The sequence below is a fragment of the Sporothrix brasiliensis genome (genome assembly GCF_000820605.1).
Source record: "Sporothrix brasiliensis 5110 chromosome Unknown Cont21, whole genome shotgun sequence".
Lineage (NCBI taxonomy): Eukaryota > Fungi > Ascomycota > Sordariomycetes > Ophiostomatales > Ophiostomataceae > Sporothrix > Sporothrix brasiliensis.
Window position 1 is genome coordinate 2,292,246 of NW_024467140.1, and position 18,915 is coordinate 2,311,160.

The 18,915-nt window shown below is 57.7% G+C and overlaps 6 protein-coding genes across 6 annotated transcripts; 4 read left to right on the forward strand and 2 right to left on the reverse strand.

Annotated features, from left to right (window-relative positions):
• Positions 1–486: 486 nt before the first annotated feature.
• Positions 487–1,776, forward strand: SPBR_05027 (uncharacterized protein; the record flags this gene model as incomplete). The annotated part of the gene is made up of 1 exon (XM_040763304.1): positions 487–1,776. One exon carries the CDS (start codon positions 487–489, stop codon positions 1,774–1,776), a length of 1,290 nt encoding a protein of 429 aa, XP_040615690.1.
• Positions 1,777–2,010: 234 nt separating this feature from the next.
• SPBR_04965 (abhydrolase domain-containing protein 12) lies at positions 2,011–3,508 on the reverse strand (the record flags this gene model as incomplete). Its single annotated transcript, XM_040763242.1, has 6 exons — positions 2,011–2,093; positions 2,150–2,936; positions 3,008–3,015; positions 3,077–3,274; positions 3,336–3,406; positions 3,477–3,508. 6 exons carry the CDS (start codon positions 3,506–3,508, stop codon positions 2,011–2,013), a joined length of 1,179 nt encoding a protein of 392 aa, XP_040615691.1.
• Positions 3,509–5,249: 1,741 nt separating this feature from the next.
• SPBR_08915 (uncharacterized protein) lies at positions 5,250–8,101 on the forward strand (the record flags this gene model as incomplete). Its single annotated transcript, XM_040767041.1, has 2 exons — positions 5,250–5,542; positions 5,623–8,101. The coding sequence occupies 2 exons, from the start codon at positions 5,250–5,252 to the stop codon at positions 8,099–8,101; spliced, it is 2,772 nt and encodes a 923-aa protein (XP_040615692.1).
• A 987-nt stretch (positions 8,102–9,088) lies between these two features.
• Positions 9,089–9,643, forward strand: SPBR_05357 (uncharacterized protein; the record flags this gene model as incomplete). Its single annotated transcript, XM_040763634.1, has 2 exons — positions 9,089–9,544; positions 9,623–9,643. 2 exons carry the CDS (start codon positions 9,089–9,091, stop codon positions 9,641–9,643), a joined length of 477 nt encoding a protein of 158 aa, XP_040615693.1.
• Positions 9,644–10,629: 986 nt separating this feature from the next.
• SPBR_04558 (ROM1/2 protein) lies at positions 10,630–14,867 on the reverse strand (the record flags this gene model as incomplete). Its single annotated transcript, XM_040762835.1, has 2 exons — positions 10,630–10,794; positions 10,866–14,867. The coding sequence occupies 2 exons, from the start codon at positions 14,865–14,867 to the stop codon at positions 10,630–10,632; spliced, it is 4,167 nt and encodes a 1,388-aa protein (XP_040615694.1).
• Positions 14,868–17,818: 2,951 nt separating this feature from the next.
• On the forward strand, positions 17,819–18,777 carry SPBR_05180 (V-type H+-transporting ATPase 16kDa proteolipid subunit; the record flags this gene model as incomplete). Its single annotated transcript, XM_040763457.1, has 6 exons — positions 17,819–17,866; positions 17,953–17,983; positions 18,129–18,211; positions 18,276–18,391; positions 18,486–18,656; positions 18,735–18,777. 6 exons carry the CDS (start codon positions 17,819–17,821, stop codon positions 18,775–18,777), a joined length of 492 nt encoding a protein of 163 aa, XP_040615695.1.
• Between the last annotated feature and the right edge of the window lie 138 nt (positions 18,778–18,915).

Consider the following 18,915-nt stretch of genomic DNA (forward strand, 5'->3'; position numbering starts at 1 on the left):
CGCTGTTGCCTATTTGCTGCGAAGACGCATGTTTTTCTGTTGCAACATGGGATTGCATTCCCGCCCAATAGACAGAACAGCCAAGCGAAAGTCAAAACACCGAAGGATCACCCCTTCGTATCTTTTCTATGTTGTGCCGTCGCTTTTGATCTCTTTCGGGCACTGATTGCGGCGACCCATTTGTTAAACGCCCCCTTCCCCAGAAAAAAGGTCCGTGGCAGAGGGTGTTCCCTGTCAGAGAAGTCAGCTATTTTTTATTTTATTTATTTTTCTTCTTTGTCCCTTCTTCTACAAAGTCACGTCCACCCTGCTTCTGTCGTATTTGTTTTCCTCAACGTCCTGTCTTCCCTTTCACTACGTCCCTTTCCCAGTTTGCTTCCTTTTCGAACCTGGTCCATTCATTGATTCAAACCAATCCATCTCGTGGCCTCAGCCTCGTCGATCGGCGCACAATCCGCTTTTGAGTTTCACTCCCCAAGCACCACAATGGTCAAAGGCAAGCCGGGCTCTTCGCCGCTGCTGCGGCCCGACGGCGACGCTGTGTCGCTGCACTCGACACACGGTAGTAGCAGCCACGCCGCCTTCCTCGATGCCGACGAAGATGCACCCGAGCTGTTCCTCGACGGCGACGACATGCCGCCGCTGTACACGGACGTCGTCAGCGGGAACGTGGACGACTCGGCGGTGAATGCCGAAACCGAGGGCAGCTCGGCGGCTGGCGGCAGGTCTGCCGGCGCACCGAGCAACGGGCGCTTTCGCTACCCGTCCTACGTGGAGGGCGAGCCCCAAAAGTGGCGCTACGACATTGGCCACTTTGGCACAGAGGACCCTGCACAGGCGCTGGCCACTGCCGCCACGCACTGGGCCCAGGCACCGCCCCGGCCGTACGTGCAGCTGGTCGGCAAGCACAAGCAGACCGTGGACCACAACGGCAAGAAGGAGACGCGGGACGTGGTCGACTTTGACGTCAAGGTCGAGCTGACGCCGTACCTGTTTTCCGACGCCGTGACGTACAAGTCGTGGCGGACGCTGCGGACGCCGGAGAACCGCGATAAGGTCCGGCGTGGCACCGTGTTCCGGTGTCAGGCACCGGCTGCCTCGGGGCCCCCGCGTCTGCCCGAGGACCCGGAGAGCAACGCCGCCGTCGCCGCCGACGGTGACGACGACAAGCCAACGTTAGAGGACTGGTGCCGTCGCTACACAGAGGACCCCGCCAAGCTGCGGTCGTTCACGCTCGAGCGCCGGATGGTGGGCTTTGACTACAAAAAGGTGCAAACGCAGATGGAGTCGCTGGTGCGCCGCACCAACTACCGCGGCCACCTGGCCGTCACCTTCCCTACGGACGAGGTCGGCTTGGTCATGTACAGCGACCACCGCTTCAACCGGTGGCGCATGATGAAGTGGGTGCAGGCGTTGTGCGTGCTGACACTCATGGTCCTCTTTACATGGCCATATCTGTTTTTCGCCACCAAGAGCTACGAGGTCGTGACGGTGGACTGGCCCTTCTCGCGGACCACGCCCGAGGGCCGCAAGGAGTATGTGAGCCTGAGTGAGGACCAGTGGTACAACATGTGGGCGCGTGCCATCACCAAGGCCGTGCTGGGCAAGCGGCAGGGCACCTTGGACCAAGACGATCTCCGGCAGGCCGAGGGCGCGGAGCCGACCTTTGAGTCGACGGGCAATTCGACCGTTGACGGTGCGCTCGGCTTTGTGCGTGCAGGCATTACTGCCATGAACAGTGTGAACCGGCAGCTCGGCTGGGGTGGGGACTGTTAGTGACGACGAGTGATTGCATGTGTTTGGGTGAGAGTGTAGAGCATTTATGAACTTGACCTGCCATCATTTTCTTTTGTAATAGGAGTGCGTTGTAAAATCGTCTGGATTTTCTACTTTTTTTGGCACTATTAGCACGTTTTGATTACGAACATGAGTTTCACCTTTAAAAGTTGATTATATCTATTGTTCTAATAGGTCTAGGACGGACTTTCAAACGTGTATGCCGCCTCTGTATCATTTGCGACGCCGGGCTGCCTCTTCAAAGATGCGCATCATTTCGAGCAGGACGGGTGGGTGCAGCACTATGTTATTGTGGCCTGTGTTGATTAGCATGCATTCGAAATTCTTCGAGTCAATATTCCGTGAAACTCACCACCGTGTGGAAAGCGCTCCTGCCGGATGCACACATCGCCCTCCCGCCACTCGGACACGAATGCGCCCTTGCCCAAGTGCTTGGTCCGCTTCTCTTTGAGCGTTATGAGCTCGGCAGGTGTCACTTCCTCACCATTCTCGGTGGGGATAAGCGGGAGAATGGCGGTCGCAAACATCCTGTCGTCTTCTATACACGGAATGTCATTGTCGTCGGCTGCGTGGATCAAGCTGATCTGGAGGTGCCGGCGCAGATTGTCGCTTGGCCCGTTCTTGCCCTTCTTGCCCTTCTTGTCCCTGTCGTCCTCGGTGTTGCTGCGATGCACAATGCTGACCATGTTGCGGAGACGCTTGGCCGACTCCCAGTGGTCCACGAGGCAGCCAAGGATCAGGCGCAGGACACGCGGATAGGAGCGTAGGGGTTTCAAGATGGGGACGAGGCCGGCGATAGCATAGCCCGAAAGCATGTCCGACAGGTTGCTGAAGCTTGCGACCATGATCAGCCCGGCAAAGTCAATGCCGTGGACCCTTGCGTAGCGCTCCGCAGCACCAGCAGCCACGGCAGAGCCCAGACTGTGGCCCAAAATGATGATGCGGTCGGGAGAGAGTCCTGCCGTGTCGAGAGCAAAGTGGAGAGCCGCATAAGCATCCAGGATAAGGCCGTCTTCTGTGGGGCTCCCCGTGGAGGTGCCGAAGCCACGGTAGTCAATGGCGAGGACGTGGTAGTTGCTGGTGGCCGTGTACATGTGGAAAGACGGCGCGCGAACAACGCTCGGGAGATGGCCGGCATTCTAATACGTGTTAGCATTGATCTGAATAGTAGAAGTCACCGACCAAAAGACGAAAATTGGGGAGGCCGTACGCCGTGAACTGGTTGAAAGCGTTAGCAGAAAACATATTATACAAGAATGGAGTAGGGCTGATGACATACGGTAAACAATCAGCTTGGCCGAGGGGTCATTCTTGAGGATACGAAGCGATTCCGAAGTTGTGACATCGTCGCAGTGACCGGTCGGCTGTATCTCGAGGACCTCTTGGTGCTGGCGATACGCGGGGAGAGGCAGGACGTGCCAAGCGTGGATTGACTCGCCATCTTCCGTCGGAAGGTGGAACGAGGTGACTTGGTTCCCTGCAGGATGTGAGTGTGAGAAAGCAAGATATACTGCCGCGCAAGAATGGAGGGAGCTCACGAGCGAAGCCCCAGTTCTGGGGCAAATCAGAGTTCTGCCACCATTGATATAATTTGTGAGCGTATAGGATGCTTGAGCCGTGTTAGTGGGAACGTCGGAACGGATGGGGCTCAATACGACGACGTGACGACATCCACTTACTGTCGCTGCACAAAGGGGGTGACGCCTATCATGATGACGGCTGCATAGGAGAGGAGAGGAGCGCCGACAGCCCAGGCTGCATGGCGGTAGAGACGCATCGAAGCGGCCAAATATATCCAAACAAATCGCGATATATACAAGACATATGCAACCAAAATCACAAAAGGCAAGTGCGACGCTGTTTCTGTCGTGGCGGGAAAGCGCGATGGGATGTCGCATATTGAAAGGCAAGAGCATGCCACCACTGAGGAGCTGTGTGGCAGGAAACCGCGAGGCTGTCTGCCCCGCTTTACGGTACCAGTGCTGTGTGTATACCTCTGTCCACCCGACATCGAGAATTGCCGTTCTTACTCATGTACGACATACAGTATACATCATGTACAAACCGATCTCCAACAACTCGCGGTACGTCGACATGTCCCCTGGAGTTGCTAGCTCTCGATCGTGGGGTCGTACAAGTCGAGCTCGTAATAGGATGATCGAGATGCAAAGCATATTGGTCAGCCGCTTTGGCTGCTAATTGTTGTGCTCCTGTTCGCTTGTGGCGCATCTACTTTTGCGCAATCGGAGATGTCCAACATGCTACAGGACCAGGTCCTGATTCGTTTGATGAGCCGCCTTATGGCTGATCTGTTACGTTGTCAGCCGTGGGTGCCTCTGCGTGCGCGTTGTCTTGCACGACCCTCACATTGTCAACAAAAAGCATCTTACAGCGTGTTGACCGGGGGTGAGCAGCACATGTGGGGCAGGAAAGTAAATCAGGGGTCACTATTGGCTAGCTCTGCTCCCAGCCCCCACAATACACCGCCAAACCCGGCTGCGACAAGTACATGTATCTTAGCTTACCTCGCCAGTGCTTTGCGGTCGCTCTTGCCCATGCTCTCCTCTCTTCTAACGTCGGGCATCTTGCAGCTGCACTATTGCCGTTTACGATCTGGTGGAAGGCCGCGCCTGCCTGAAGCTGACAAACGAGAGCATTCATTGTCAAGGCAGGTGCGACGAAGGACATTGCGTGGCTGCCCGTTGACTAGCCGGACCCAATTCACTCCTACGACGTACTTTCTCTCGAATAAAAAAGCATCACGAAATTACATCCCCTATTCCTCCATGCATTCAAAACTCTCATCCACCTGCGTGCACACAGCCTCATGAACGCGCTGCACTCGCTGGTTGGCTATTGCGAAGTCTCCCAAGGTGCTTCCCGCCTGCCGTTGGCTTTTTAGCGCAGGGCTCGCTCTTCTCTTCCCGCCTACCCTCGCTGACGCTGTCTCACGCATATTATTCACGCTATTACGGAGTATCTCCGCTCTATACGCTATTACCGACCACGGTCTCAAAACGCCCCAAGGAGGGCTTCGTCGCGTGCGATTTTCTTAGTGACCTTTACGAATTACTACCATTGTTTCTCAGCATTTCTCGCGAGCCTTGCCTCGCCCTCGCTTTTTTGTTTCTCCGCCTTTCTTTGCCCACCGCACCTCCAGCGGTCGACCTCGTCCCAACGAAATTTAACGAAACACAAACACGCGAGAAGCCGGCCTGTTGTCCTTTCCCAGTTTTGTAGCTTGGAATGCATTGACTCTTCTCAAAACCTCCAACACTCACTCCCTTCTCCCCGAGCCCACGCTCCCCCCCAACCGATGGTCGTGATATGACCGCATCGACGCCGTCGCCCTGTCTCATCTGAGAAGCGCCAACAGGAGTTGGCGGCCGAAAGAGAAAACAGGACGTTCGGACGACGACACGAGCCGGCACAGAATCAACACGCTTGTCACGATGGAGCGCAAGAGGAAGATCCCACCACGCGCCGCCGCACGTGTCGAGCAAGCCGCCAAGCGTAGGACGTCGACGCCGCCCATCGATGGCCGCACAACGCGGTCAGTCACGCCCTCTGGAGGCAAAAATGCGGCCGAAGACGAGAATCAGCCGCCCGAGCCAGAGGCGGCCGCCCCGACGCCGCAGCGCATACGGCTCCCCCGATCGATCAATCCAGGCAAGCCCCTGCCGACCGTCGAGAAAGCACAGCCGGAAGACCTCCCTAAGACGGAATACCAGAGTGTGCAAGAGAGGTAGGCCCACGTCTCGTCGATGTTGAGGTCAAAGCCTTTTTTGGAATTGTTGGGGGCATTTTACTAACCCAGTTACATAGTGGCGTCCTCGCCGAATCGCTCGCCCGGTCGCGCAGCAAGTGGATCAACGAAGGCATTTTCGAAAGGTACTGGGTCAAGCCCTCGAAACGGCGCGGTGTAGCCGCCGATGACCCCAAGAACCCGGCCAAGGACTCCATGGTCAAGCTCGGGCAGGTGCTCATCACTGTCGAGCCACACACGTTCGAGGCCACAATGTATGGCGTGCGCGACCCCAAGCCGGCAGCGGCGCTACCCGCCAATCGACCTGTGCTCATGTACGGACCCTCACGCGGCACAATGCCACCGCCATCGGCACCAGGGACGCCCCAACCGAAGCAGCGAAAGCCCCGGAAGCCAAAGCAGCCCTCGCAAAGCCCAGCACCACGGACACCGATACCTGCCACCGCGTCCTTGCCAGCCACTCCCGACCAGAAACCTGTATTGGCCCCGACGCCACAAGCCATACCTGTCACACCCCAGCAGATATTACCGCATCAATCACCAGCACTAGCGCCAGCGCCAGCGCCAACACCGATATCAGCTACAGCTCAAGCACAAGCAAAAACACAGGCCCAGACTCAACCTCAAACACAATCACCGGCACAGCCATCGCTTCCCCTTAAGACGGAGCAAGGGCCGGGCACGATGCTGCAATCACCTATACAAGCACCGTCACAGCCGCCAACACCGTCCGCGGGAAGCTCTGTCCTTCGTCCACCGAGCGTGACCCAGCGACCTCCTCCGCTTACGGCCCTGGCTCAAATGCGCGCCGGGCAGCCATCGCCAGTGGCACCGTCCTGGGCTCCACCGCAACCGACGCCTTCGCCCCGGAGTGTTGAGGCCACATCCGTGCAGCAACCATCACCGAGACTGGCGCCCCCCTCCATGTCCCCGGTACCTGGACCTCCTCTGCCTGTGGGACGACCGCCTTCTGTGCCTCCAGCACCTGTTACCGCCCCACGGCCGAGCCCAAGCCCCGCGCCCACTACGCCGCGGACAGGTGCGGCACAGCCTCCACCGGGAACCGACTCAATTATCGTTACGTTGGCTCAGCGGGCTGCCCACGACCCGCAGCTTCGGGATATGATGACGCGCGTAGCAAATGGCCAGGCGCCTAAGGACGAGCTCGACCGGTTTCAAGCCATCATCAACCAGATCACAGAAGAGAACAAGCGCAAGGGTGCGGCAGATGGACCGTCGGCCGACCGGTTGTTTGTCGATGGCCGTACGGTTCGATTCTTTGCCGAAGAAGTTCGGATCATCTTGGACATTGTGTTGCGCAGCAACCCGAAGCAGAAGGCGTTTAACCTCGTGCCACCGGAAGGCAGCGATCAGCTCGTAGTCCTGCTTGTTAAGAAGTGTCTAGATGACATGCGCGTCCGGGGCATGGTCCGGCGCATTGCCGACAACCAGGCGCAATTCTCTGATGCGACAGATCTCAAACATGAGATTGACAAGCTCAAAGTCCACCTCGACGAATACCTGGAAAAGGAAAGGAAGCGCCAGCAGGACGAGGCGCGTGCGAAACTGGCCACGGTTCCCGAGGCCCCAGACGCGACCGTGGGCGGCAACGCCGTAGCAGCTGCTACGGCGAAAACAAACGGAGCCACAAACGGGGCGGCACCACGCGAGCAGTCGTCAACGCCACCAGTCACAGACGGTGCCAAAGTTGCTGAAAAGAACCAACCCCAAAAAGAGACCAAGGAGGCCGTCGGCAGCTCACAGGCCCTCCGCTCCCGCGGGCCCCCACCTGCACCAAAGTTACTGGACGTGTCGGCCGTCGTCTTTGAATTTGCCGGCGGCACGGGCGACCGCTACATGTTCCCCAAGTTCAGTATTGTGGAGTACATCCCGATGCCGCAGGGCCCGGCCGAGGCTGTCGCCTCGTTCCTGATTGTCCGCAAGGGCAGCACATCCGAGTACGGCGGCGACCCGGACCTCGACTACTACCAGCCGATCACGGTGCGCCTGCAGGTGTCGCCGCTGTCCAATAGCCAGAAGCTGCTCGACTACTTGGCCAAGGTGGTGGCGCCCGTCGAGGAGGTGACGCGTTACATGGACAACATTATGCACAGCATGACGCGTGCGGAGTTTGTGCTACTGGCGATGCGACTGCCACGGCGTGGCCCTGCAGGTGGCACCATCACGGCCGCTGGCGACGAAGACAAGGAGGCCTTTGCGGACGACGGCGGCTTGGAAGCGATGGACATCAACGTGAGCAAGAAGGCATCTGTCGGCGGCGGCGACAGCGACAGTGCCGACGCCAACGGCGATGGCAGCGGTGGCGACGAGCACTACGTCGTGGGCCACCCGCCGCCGCTGCAGGGTGTGCTGTGGGCGACCAAGGCGGGCAAGTCGACCCGGTCGTCGACGGCAGCGGCCTCGTCTATATCCGCCATCCCACAGCTTCGGTCTTCACGGCGGGTCACGGACGAGGACGAGCAGTATCAGAGCTTCATCTCGGGCCTCATCCCTAAGGAGGTGGAGGAAGAGGCCTAGGTCGGCCAAGAAGAGCCTTCTGTTGCGGATGAGATCGAGGCAGGTGGGACGGATCGCGACTACCGCGACTGCTACCGGGGTGACCGAGACTGTCTGGACTACGGTCTATGCCTAGGACGTGCCGGTGGCGTGCTGGAGGCCGACGAGAACGTGTCTGATTATGACGGCACCGAGTACTGTAGTGACTACGTCTGGTGATTTTCGTTTTGTTTGGTCATCCTTGGTATCATCGGTTTTTAGTCTCTCATCCTTGGTACGGCCTTTTTATCGGAAACGGGCCTGGGGACGAAAACCAAGAGCCAAGGGTGTTTCGACCCTGTTTCTTATTGTGTTATATAGCTAGGGATTGGGAGGTCTACGTTTGGCGTCCATTGCGTTTTTATGACAATATTTTTATCCTTCGGCTCTCCGCAGAGAGCAGCGTGTCTCCATAGTCTTGCCCTGCATTTCAATCGAAGAAATTAACAACAAATAAATAATGATCGCAATGTCTTCCATGGAATTAGCGGGTATCGTGAATGGATGACTGGTTCATATTTGCGGTCATAGAAACTGACAGCACAGGCAGCCACGGAATTTGCGAATGACCGAACTAGCCGTTCGCGCCCGCTGCTTCCCCAGAATCGATAGTGAATCGAAAACAGGGACCACAGAAGACCCTGGGCCTGGGCTAGCCTAATAACGCCCTGAGAGCTCTTTGAAGTCTGTTGGGCCTCCCCGTTGGCCGCGTTTTTCCCCTGTGGCACAGCGTTCATCCCCACCCCTGTGGCAAATTAAGGGCACCTGATTGGGCCACTGTCCTCGGTATAAAAACTTTGGAGAGACCACCCGCCTTCTCTTTCCTTCCACGGACTTTCTGGCTCTGCCGATTTTCATCCTTCCCGACGTGTCCGACACTTGCGATTCACGACCTCGTTTCACCACCTCACCCTCTCAACCACCACCTCCGCCCCACACACCACCACCACGTCTACATTTTTCACAGACATGCCTCGCCAGCGCTCCGGAGGCCGCCCGACCGTGTCTCGGGCACCCCCCAAGGCCCCGGCCCAGCAGCAGACCCGCCCGGCCTCGTACGCCGCCCACCCCGCGGGTCCGGCTCGGGCTCCCCATGCTGCGCCTCCCGCTGCCGCTGCCGGTCCTGCTTCCCAGGGCCCCGGCCTGTTCGGCCAGATGGCCAGCACGGCGGCCGGTGTCGCCATCGGCTCGACCGTCGGCCACGCCGTGAGCGGCATGCTTTTCGGCGGCGGCTCCTCGTCGTCGTCCGAGCTCCCGGCCGCTGCACCGCAGCAGTCCGCCTCGGCGCAGCAGTACGGTGCGCCGTCTTCGGCCCAGCAGGAGAGCTGGGGCAACAACTGCGCGGGCGCGACGCAGCAGTTCACGACCTGCATGGACGAGAACAGCGGCAACATGCAGATCTGCGGCTGGTACCTGGAGCAGCTGGTATGTCGTCCCTCCCCTCTGATATAATCTCCCCCCATACTTCCTCCTTTACTAACGCCCCTCTAGAAAGCTTGCCAGGCAGCGGCGGCCCGTTACTAGATGCAGCCTACTCGTGGCGTACGAGACGATGGACGACAGGGGATGGAAGAACCTGACGGAGGGCAACCAGCATGATTCTTGACTTGAGACACAGGCCATGACCAGCTGTATGACCGGTTGTATGCTCTAGCAGGTTACTTTCAGTTGTTTCTTTTTTTCGGCAATTTGTGTTTCGATTCTATGGGACGACCCGCTCCGGGGCCTGCTTCCCACCCTTGCAATTGTATTCTTTGCATCGAGCAGCATGAACACGTGGAGAAGAAATCACAAGGCGAAGCAACAAAACAATGGTGTCTGCCAAGTGATAGATGGCAAGAGACGACGGAGGCGGGTAGGTGCAGCTATGACGGCATTCTCTCCCTACTCGGATCTTATGAGGTAGAACAGAAGAAGAAAAATAGAACACACTTCCCTCCTGATAATTTTTGTTTGCATTGTTCTTTTTTTTTTAATTAAAAAAAAAAAAAAAAAAAACGTTACCTGAATAATTTGTTATAAAAATATGGTGTACCAAAATAATTCCCTATTATTTACTCTCTCGTACCTACAAAGCATAACGTTGGCGAACAAAATCAAAGTAAACCAAGATTTGCGCCGAGCTTGATGTCTCACAACACATGCCGGTTTTTATCATACATATACAACTGCCTTGGCAGATGTCAATGAGGCCCTCGTATACAGAGGCACCAGAAAATGTTTTGGAACAGTAGTATTAAATGATATGCGGCACACCAAAAGGATCTCAACCAACTAACGTCAAAAAAGTAGCATAAAGTAGATATCGAAAAAAGATGAATGGAAAAGATGAATCAAACCAAGACGCAGCATACAGCGATATAAAACAATGGTGTGAGAAAATGACAAAGATGAAATCCAAACAGCTATCGAACAAGACTTTAAATGGTTGTAGAAGAGGAGAAGGTAGAATATAGAAATGACGCAAGTGCACAACAGCTTGTTTTGGTCCAACACAAGACCTGTTGCATTTATTGCGACAACCGTGTCGTGCCCGCGGTCGAGGCCGAACCGCGCTCCTGCGCGTCGGGCGCGGCGGCAGGCAGCGTCGGCATCTCCGAACGTCGTTGGCTCTTCCAAAAGTCGAGCGCCTCGACCACGTCCTCGCCGCGCTCGTCCTCGTACGCAAAGATGATCTGGCATGGTCAGTGGTGTACTTGACAACAGGACAACGTGGAGTGAAAACAGAAACAGGCGCGCGGCTTACCTCGTGATTGCTGCTATGCAACATCCGGATGTTCTTGTGCGGCACAATGTGCACCGCGCCTGTCTCAATGTGGCGCAGCTCGATAAAGTTGGGCTCGAATGCCAAAATCCACGGGTATGACAGCGCAAAGCTCGCCGGGCTGCCCTCCCAGTCAATGCGCCACTCGGGCCGAGCGCGCCAGCCGTTCCGATTGACAAAGAAGGAGAACTCGGAGTAGTTGAGCAGGAACTCGCCGCTGAGCCGCTCAATGTGGATCGGCCGTACGTTCTCCTTGCGCGCCACAAAGTCGAGCGACGTGTCGGCCTGGTCAAGCAGCGACTGCGTCTCGAGCGTGAGCAGGGACACCACCTCGAAGCCGCGCGCCGACGCGACACACAGACTCGACTTAAGAAAGTGGATCGACGTGGACTCGGTCGGGATGTAGAATTCCTTGAACGGCTTGAGCTCGTCCTGGCCGGCGTTGAACATCTTGCTTAAGCCTTTCTTGTTCTTCGCCTTGGACATGGCGTCGTTGGGCTCGTAGACCTTGACGGTCGTCGATAGAGCGGATGACTTGACGCAGCACACCAGGTGCCGCCCCAGGCAGATCCCCGTCTTGAAGAACGTGCAGTGGCTCTGGATCTTCTTGGGCCGCTTCGCCAGCAGCGGCTCGTTGGGGTCGAGTGCCGCCAGCGGGAACGACAGCAGCGTGCGGTTCGACAACACCAGCAGCAGCGAATACTCCTCCAGGATGTCCACCTGCGTGACGGCCTGCGCCTCAATGACGCGCCGCGGCAGCATCGGCTCGCGTGCCTTACGGTCGGCCACATAGATGCCGTTGTCCGTGCCGTAAATCAGCTTCCGACCGCCGTCAAACGGCGCCGCGCAGTTGATCTTGTTCATGGCCGTCGTGAACTTGGTCGGGATCACTGTGACATTGAGGAAATCCGCGCGGGCGCGCAGGCGCTGCTGCGCCGTGTCGATGAACTCGAGCCACTTCTGGCGCGCCGCTTGGTTTGCCGCATACAGGGTCAGCTCGTAGCCAGCCTTGCCCAAATGGCGGAACGTGATGGGCCAGCCTTCGCCACGCCGGGCATCCGCGTTGTTGTTGCGCAGAGGCAGGAGACTGCTTGACGAGCGCTTGACGGATCCGGTCTTGGGGATGACTTCGTCCATTTCCTTGATGGCGAGAAGTTCCAGCGGGATGGGCCGCTTGTAGGCCTTGAGCTTCTCGACCTTGCCGACCTGTTTTGTGCGCACCAACAGCACGGCGTGGTCGAGCAGGTACGCCACAATATCTGGCGGGTCGGCTGGCGCCTTCTTGAGCTGACTCTTGAACACGAGCTCGCGGTTCGCCTCGCGCAGCTTGAGGTCGACCTTTTCGTTGGGCCGGAACTCGAGCTGCTCGTCGAGGCGCCGCAGGTTGAAGCGGTTCTCGGCTTTGCCGGACTCGGCGTTGACACGGCTCAGCAGGTCGCGGATGATGGTCAGCACACGAGGGATGTCCTTCTGATCCGGGTTGTCCGGGTCGGTGTACTTGAGCACGTTCTCCAAAAGCAGCGGATAACGGGCCAGGCGCGTGGTGGGCTTGGTGAGGTAACCGTTGAGCTCGAGCTTGCGGGACTCACGCCGCCGCTCAATTTCGTCGACCATCCGGCCAAAGGCTTGGTTGTTGCTGCGCTCGTTTTCAAACTCGTACTTGGCTTCGAGCTGGCGCGAACCGTAGCGGATGAACGGCTCGAACTGCGGCACAAACTCCTGGAAAATATCGCCGACGTTGTGCACAATTGGGTTCTTTTGCTGGCGCTCCGTCAGCGACTTGGCAAAGCGGGCACTGACGGCACGGATGGACGGTGGGTCGACAATGTTGCTGAAGATTGTGTTTACGACACGCATGCGGCGTGCGGCAGGGATGGGCGAGTTGGGAGCGCGCAGCGGCAGAATCCAAAAGTCGCGGAGATAGTCGAGATCCTTGACGAAGTCGCGCTCGGTGTAGCAGATTTCGGAAATGACTTCCTGGCGCTTCTTCTCCCGGTCGCTGATGCTGTCGGCCACCTCCTTCGGCACGGAGTTTATCCACAACTTCTGCTCATCGGTGACATCGACATCATCTTCGCCCACCATGGCTGTGGCACTGGATGCGCCCTGTAGGCCAGGGCCCATCTTGAGGTTGAGGCGCGAGACCTGCTCAAGGCGGCGGGGACAGGCGATCGAGTAGCACAGCTGGTCACGCGTGCACGTAGGCGAATAACACTCAGACAGCAGCACAAAGACACCGTTGACTTGCGAGCCACTGCTGGTGGTCTGGGAGCTGGTTTCGTCGTTGTTCATCTCGTCGAGGTTCTCGCGGAACTGATACATTTCGTTGGTCGAGTCGCGCAGGCGGTGCTCGTACGTTACGTCGTGGAAGAACTTTTGGGCATCAAGGGCACGGCCGAGTAGCAGGGCCAAGTTGCGGTCCGTTGTGCGGATAATAAAAGACAGAACGTCCACCGCTTCGGCACCGCTGAATGCGTTTTTGTAGGACAGCTCGTTCTTTGTGCGGTCGCCAATGACAATCTTTTCGCGGAAGACCTCTGCAACACGGGAGAGCATCGCCGGATAGACAAGTGGCGGGCGGATCTTAGCCGTTGGTGGGCGGTCACCGTCCACGGAGCGTGTCAGGGAGCCGCGGTTGGACATGGAAGTCCGGGATGATGAGGGCACAATGGTGCGGTCGCTAGCCGCCACAGACGGCGCAACTGTGGACGCCATCGACATGGTGCGCTGGTGGTCGGCCGCGTTGTTGGCGCCGTACCCATTCGTCGTCGATGACGCCATGCTCGTCGTCCTCGTCTGCGTACCCGGTGCGGCCGGCATGTTGGAGTGGGCATGGCCATTCGTGGAGTCGATGCTGCCGCTGCCGCCACCGGCACCGCCGCTGGGCATTCTGCGGTTGGGGATCACACGTCCGCTCATTGTCTGATGCGAGTCACGGTGCTCGGAGATGGCTGGGAATCCGCCGGACATGGTCATCGTGCGCTCGTCTGCCGGATGGCGGTCAGGCACGACACGACCTTGTGCCGTGGTGCGGGACTGGGGAAAGTTGCCGGGAGCAGCGCTGCCGTTGGCGCCAGTATATTGTGCGTTGCGGAAAGCGTTTGCAGACGCTTGTTGGTAGGTATTTGGTGGCGGGTGGTACATAGCCTGGGCGTTAGGGCGAGGGGCGCTGGCGAGAGACTGCGATCGGTACGGATCCGAATTCATGGCTGGGGCGGGCCCGTCGCCCTGGAAAAAACGTTGTGTTGGTGACCGCATGTTGGCGTAGCCATCCTGCGGTGGTGGCTGCATGGGGCGGCCGTTGGGGCCGCCCTGGCCACCGCCTGGCGGTCCCGGTGGTACTTGGCGTCCGGCCATACCCGGTTGCGGCGGAGGTGCAGGACCACGGGAGTCCATTCGCGGCGGAGGGGCTTGCTGTCCTGGGTAACGGCGCATCTGTTGCTGCTGCTGCAAATATTGTGCTTGCGGTGATGGCATGGGTGGGCCACCCGACACAGACCGCAGGCCACCGCGCGGGAAGTACCCGTTGCCCGCCCCGCCGGCCATGCTCTGTGCTACGCTGGAGTCCATGGTCCTTGTTCTTTGCGACATCATGGGATCAGGGCCGTAGTTGCGGTTGTAGCCACCCCCTGGAGGGCCCCGTGGTGGCGGAGGACCTTGCCGAAGGGACATTGTCCGATCACCGGCATCATATGGGGCGCCATGCTGCTGTTGCTGCTGATGGTATTGTTGCTGCTGCTGCTGCGGCGGCGGCGGCGGTTGTTGACGAAGGTGATGAGGATGTTGCTGTGGCCGGTGCTGCTGTTGGGACATGTCAGGGGCAGACATGGAGGTCATGGTCTGCGAGCGGCCGGGTGGAGGCGCGGCGCCGAAGATGTTGGAGAAGGCAGCATCGCGCTGGTAGCTGCCCGAGTTTGGGGGGCTGTCATAGTCCTGTTGGAGAGGCGGGCCTGGACGGCGGTTCGGTGCCGGGTAGTTGGCCATGATGGTCACGTCGCGGGAAGCTGGACTGGCGATCCGCCTTCACGATGTCTGCGATAGACAAGAAAAAAGTGACGTTAGCAACCGCCGTGATAGATCAACATGGATGACAAGCAGTGGAGACGCGCCAACGGACGGCGTGTAAAACAAAGTCGGTACGACATGAGATAAGTGCAGAAGGGGACGTCCATAGACGGGTAACGTTGACGAGCAGGGGAGCAGGGGGCCTCCTAAAAATAGAACCTGATTTTGGGGCAGAAAGGGGAAGCTGTCAAAGAAGGAGTTGAACGTGCAGACAAGTGAAGACGAAGAGATCGGATGGGATGGGAAACCGGGAAAATGTTGTGACTCGGAGTATGAAGCTCAGACAAAGCAGCAACAAGTCGGGGCACAGACGAATGGGGTGGGATCGGGGGCATAGTATCGAAGAAGGAGAAGAGACAGCGCGAAAAAGACGTGAACCGACGCCTGGCGATGCAAATTTGTTGCGCCGCAATGACGTCCTGATGCCAAGACTTTTGCCGGGCCTTGTATTTTTTACCGGTCCGTGCTCAAGCGATCAGAAAGCAAACTCACATTTTCAGGGCCCGGAGGCCGCCAGAACAATCTCGAGGAGAAGCGTGACGTGGGCGTCAGGCACGATCACACGAACCGGTCCGTGGTCTAGGCCCAGTGTCGCTGTCGTGTTATTTTGTTGTCCGCGTTGGGGGGAGGCAGTGCAAACACGGTTCCCGGGTAAGGAGCAGGGGGAGGGGGGAAACTGCAAAAGGGGGAGCGATAGGCCGGAAGAATCGAAACCGTCTGCTTTATCGCTGTTGGGCCTGGATCCTAGCCGAGCGGCGGGCTCTGCATCGGCAATGTTCCGTCGTTCGGAGTCGCCGGTTTGCCGTGCCAAGAAGGGAAAGCTGGGCGGCAGTTTATTCTTCCAAGTGCTGCGTCGACGAAGGTGGACAATGATAATCGAGCGAGGAAATCCGTTGATGCGTGCAGACAACGCGTGCAGCCAAGTCGTGTAGATGGGCTTTGGCAGTGGTCGGCGAGCAGCGACGGTGTACGACCCCCTATTTCGTTGGGCTTTTCTGCTCGCGCCCGTTTCCCCAGTACTTTTGGTGCCTGGGAATGGAGGGCGTCGTGCGTTGGTGGGTTCTTCCGTGCGACGTTATCGTGTTGCAGAAAAAGGAGGGGGATGCAAGGTGGCGGCGTCTTGGTCGATGGGTTCGCTGGGGGGAGTCTCGTGGACTGTAGACTGGTGGACAGTTGGACAATGGCCACGCGGCAGACGCGAGAGACGATGATGTATTCTGTGGCCTGAGAACGGCCGATGCGGTGATGAATGCTGTTTGGGCGAAGATGCGTCTCAATGCAGGGGAGAAATGACGTTCTGAGCCTTACGGGGTGGTCGGGGCCATCGGCTTCAACATGGATGAAAATGGGCGCTGGTGATGCCCGAGAATAAAGATGAGGTCGAGAAGAAGGGCGATGACGGCCGCGGCTGATAAAAAGCGAGACCGAGCGTAGGATGGCGAGGGCGTAGGACGAGGTAATCCGCAGGAAGGGCAACCAAAAGAGGGCAATGGAAGGATTGATGATGCAGGCAAAGTTATGACGAGATGCGCAGACAATGGCCAATGGGCTGGAAAAAGAAAAGAAAAGAAATCGAGACCGACAACGAGAAATATGAGGAGATAATTGAAACGGCAGAGGCGAGCGTGTAGGAAAGCCGCTGCTCGTACACACACACGCACACACACACACTCGAGGCGACGTCGAAGAAAGAAGAGGATGCGGGAACAAGAAACGAGGCACGAAGACGCCAGGGGTGGTGGTGGTTGTGAATCGCCGCGTGTCGTTGCGAGAGACGAGAAGAAAACTGACAACGGAAAAAGTTGGCGAGCGGGAGTTGGTGGAGGCGGCTTTTGGGTGGAGGAGAGGGATTGGGGGGGTCGAAATTGCGCCGGGGGCACGATAGAGCCTGAAGTCTGGGTTATTTAGTAGTCTTACGGAGGCCTAGGGGAGTGCCCAAGAAGTTCTGCAAGAAAGGACTCCGAAGCCCAAACCCCAAGGACTCAACTTCAGCGCTAGCCTCTCGCTCTTGCCTCGCAGGACTGGCCGAGAAAGGGGCAGGCGGCGTGCGCTAGCAGATCATCCACTGCAATTGTGCTGCGCGGGAGGCAGGTGCATTGGAGATCCGAGGAGGGTGATTAGTGCAGTGCAATAGGACGAACAAGGAAGGTCAATGGAAAGAGGCACTCTCTGTTATTTACGAGCGGACATTGTGTGTTGGCTATGCTCATAAACGCACTACCACTCGATGCATTGTGGAATTCTGTGGCTTAGGATTGATTCCACAAGGACTGGCATTCCACTCGGCGAAAACTAGATACGACTTCCGGGGAATGTTGACAACCCGAGACCATTGAGGCAAACCGTCAATTGGAAGCACATCCTGGAGACTCTGCAGCTGGCATACTCAGAGAGGAGAACGCCCAGCGCCGCCTTGAATTCCCAAGTCGTAAAACAAGGCTGGGCCGTCTTTCCTCGTCCACGGTTGCATTATTACGTCGTCACTTGTTTCCCCGTTTTCTGCCCGCCCGTTACGGATGTACTGCTAACCGTTCCCTTTTGTTGGGATCGGGCGCGTGGTTAGTCACGTGCAGCTCACGTTCTGAGAATGGGAGCAATGGCAGCCAACGGACGCCCGCGAAAGCGATAAAACTGGGGCCCGCTAGCAAGGACAAAACCAGCTCAAGCAGCTGCCGGGAGATACGCCAGGAGTTGTCCACGCCTTGTCTGAATTCTGCTGCCTCCAACGTCAATAGCTTCAACCGCGACATCCCAACTCGACGCCTTCCGCCACCCACGACCGCACATCCCAGACGAGGGGTTCGCTGATTGATGAAAATACCCTGCTTGCTGCGACGTTCGCTTTTCCATTCTCCCCGACAGTCGCCACGATGGCCGAGTCCGCGCTGTCCCCCAAGTTCGCGCCGTTCTTTGGCATGGTACGACGCTGTGCATTTCCTGCGTTGACGACGACGGTCGGATACTTTGTGTTGAATCTGCTCGACTAACATGTCTGCTTCTCTAGGCCGGCATCGCGAGTGCCATGATTCTCGGAAGTACGTCTTGATCCTTGCCTCCGAACCGAAACGCGATCGAACCTCCCTCCCTGTTATCCACCGGCAAACGCAATAGTGGCAGCACATCAGAGTTGGAGAGGCCCCAGGGCTGAGCTTAGGTTCCGTATCTAACCGCACTCTCTAGGTATGGGCGCCGCGTACGGTACGGCCAAGTCCGGCATCGGCATCGCTGGTGTCGGTACCTTCCGGCCGGACCTGATCATGAAGGTACGCAACCCTGTTCTAGCTTCGCCGGACGTCTCCCGCCGTATGCCGTCTAACAGTTCGCCAGTGCCTGATCCCGGTCGTCATGTCCGGTATCATTGCCGTCTACGCACTCGTCATCTCTGTCCTGATTGCCCAGGATCTGGCGCCGCCCAGCAGCAACGCCCACTACAGTTTATTCAAGTACGTCTGAACGGGCGGAAATATCTTTCTCTCCTCTCTCTCTCTCTCTCTCTCTCTCTCTCTCTCTCTATTTTGTTCTCAACTAACCGAACAGCGGCTTCATGCATTTGGCGTGCGGCATCTCGGTGGGCGCAACGGGCCTTGCGGCCGGCTACTGCATTGGTGTTGTCGGCGACAAGGGCGTGCGCGCTTACATGGAGCAGTCGCGCATCTTTGTCGGCATGGTGCTGATTCTGATTTTCGGCGAAGTGCTGGGGCTATACGGGTACGTGTTTGTTGTCCTCTTTGCCTCTTGTGTATTGACACAATGTATTGGTTGTGGTCCATACTAATGTCCTCCAAGTCTCATTGTCGGCCTGATCCTCAACACGAAGAGCAAGGACTAAGCTACCGATCGCGGACACCAAAACATGCCAAAGCCCTTTCTTCTCCGACCGACCGCGACGGACGCGGACTTGGACGGTAAACCGGTGTGGATGTCGCCCCAAACGTTATTCCTGGGAAGAAGTCAAGCGGCGTGCATT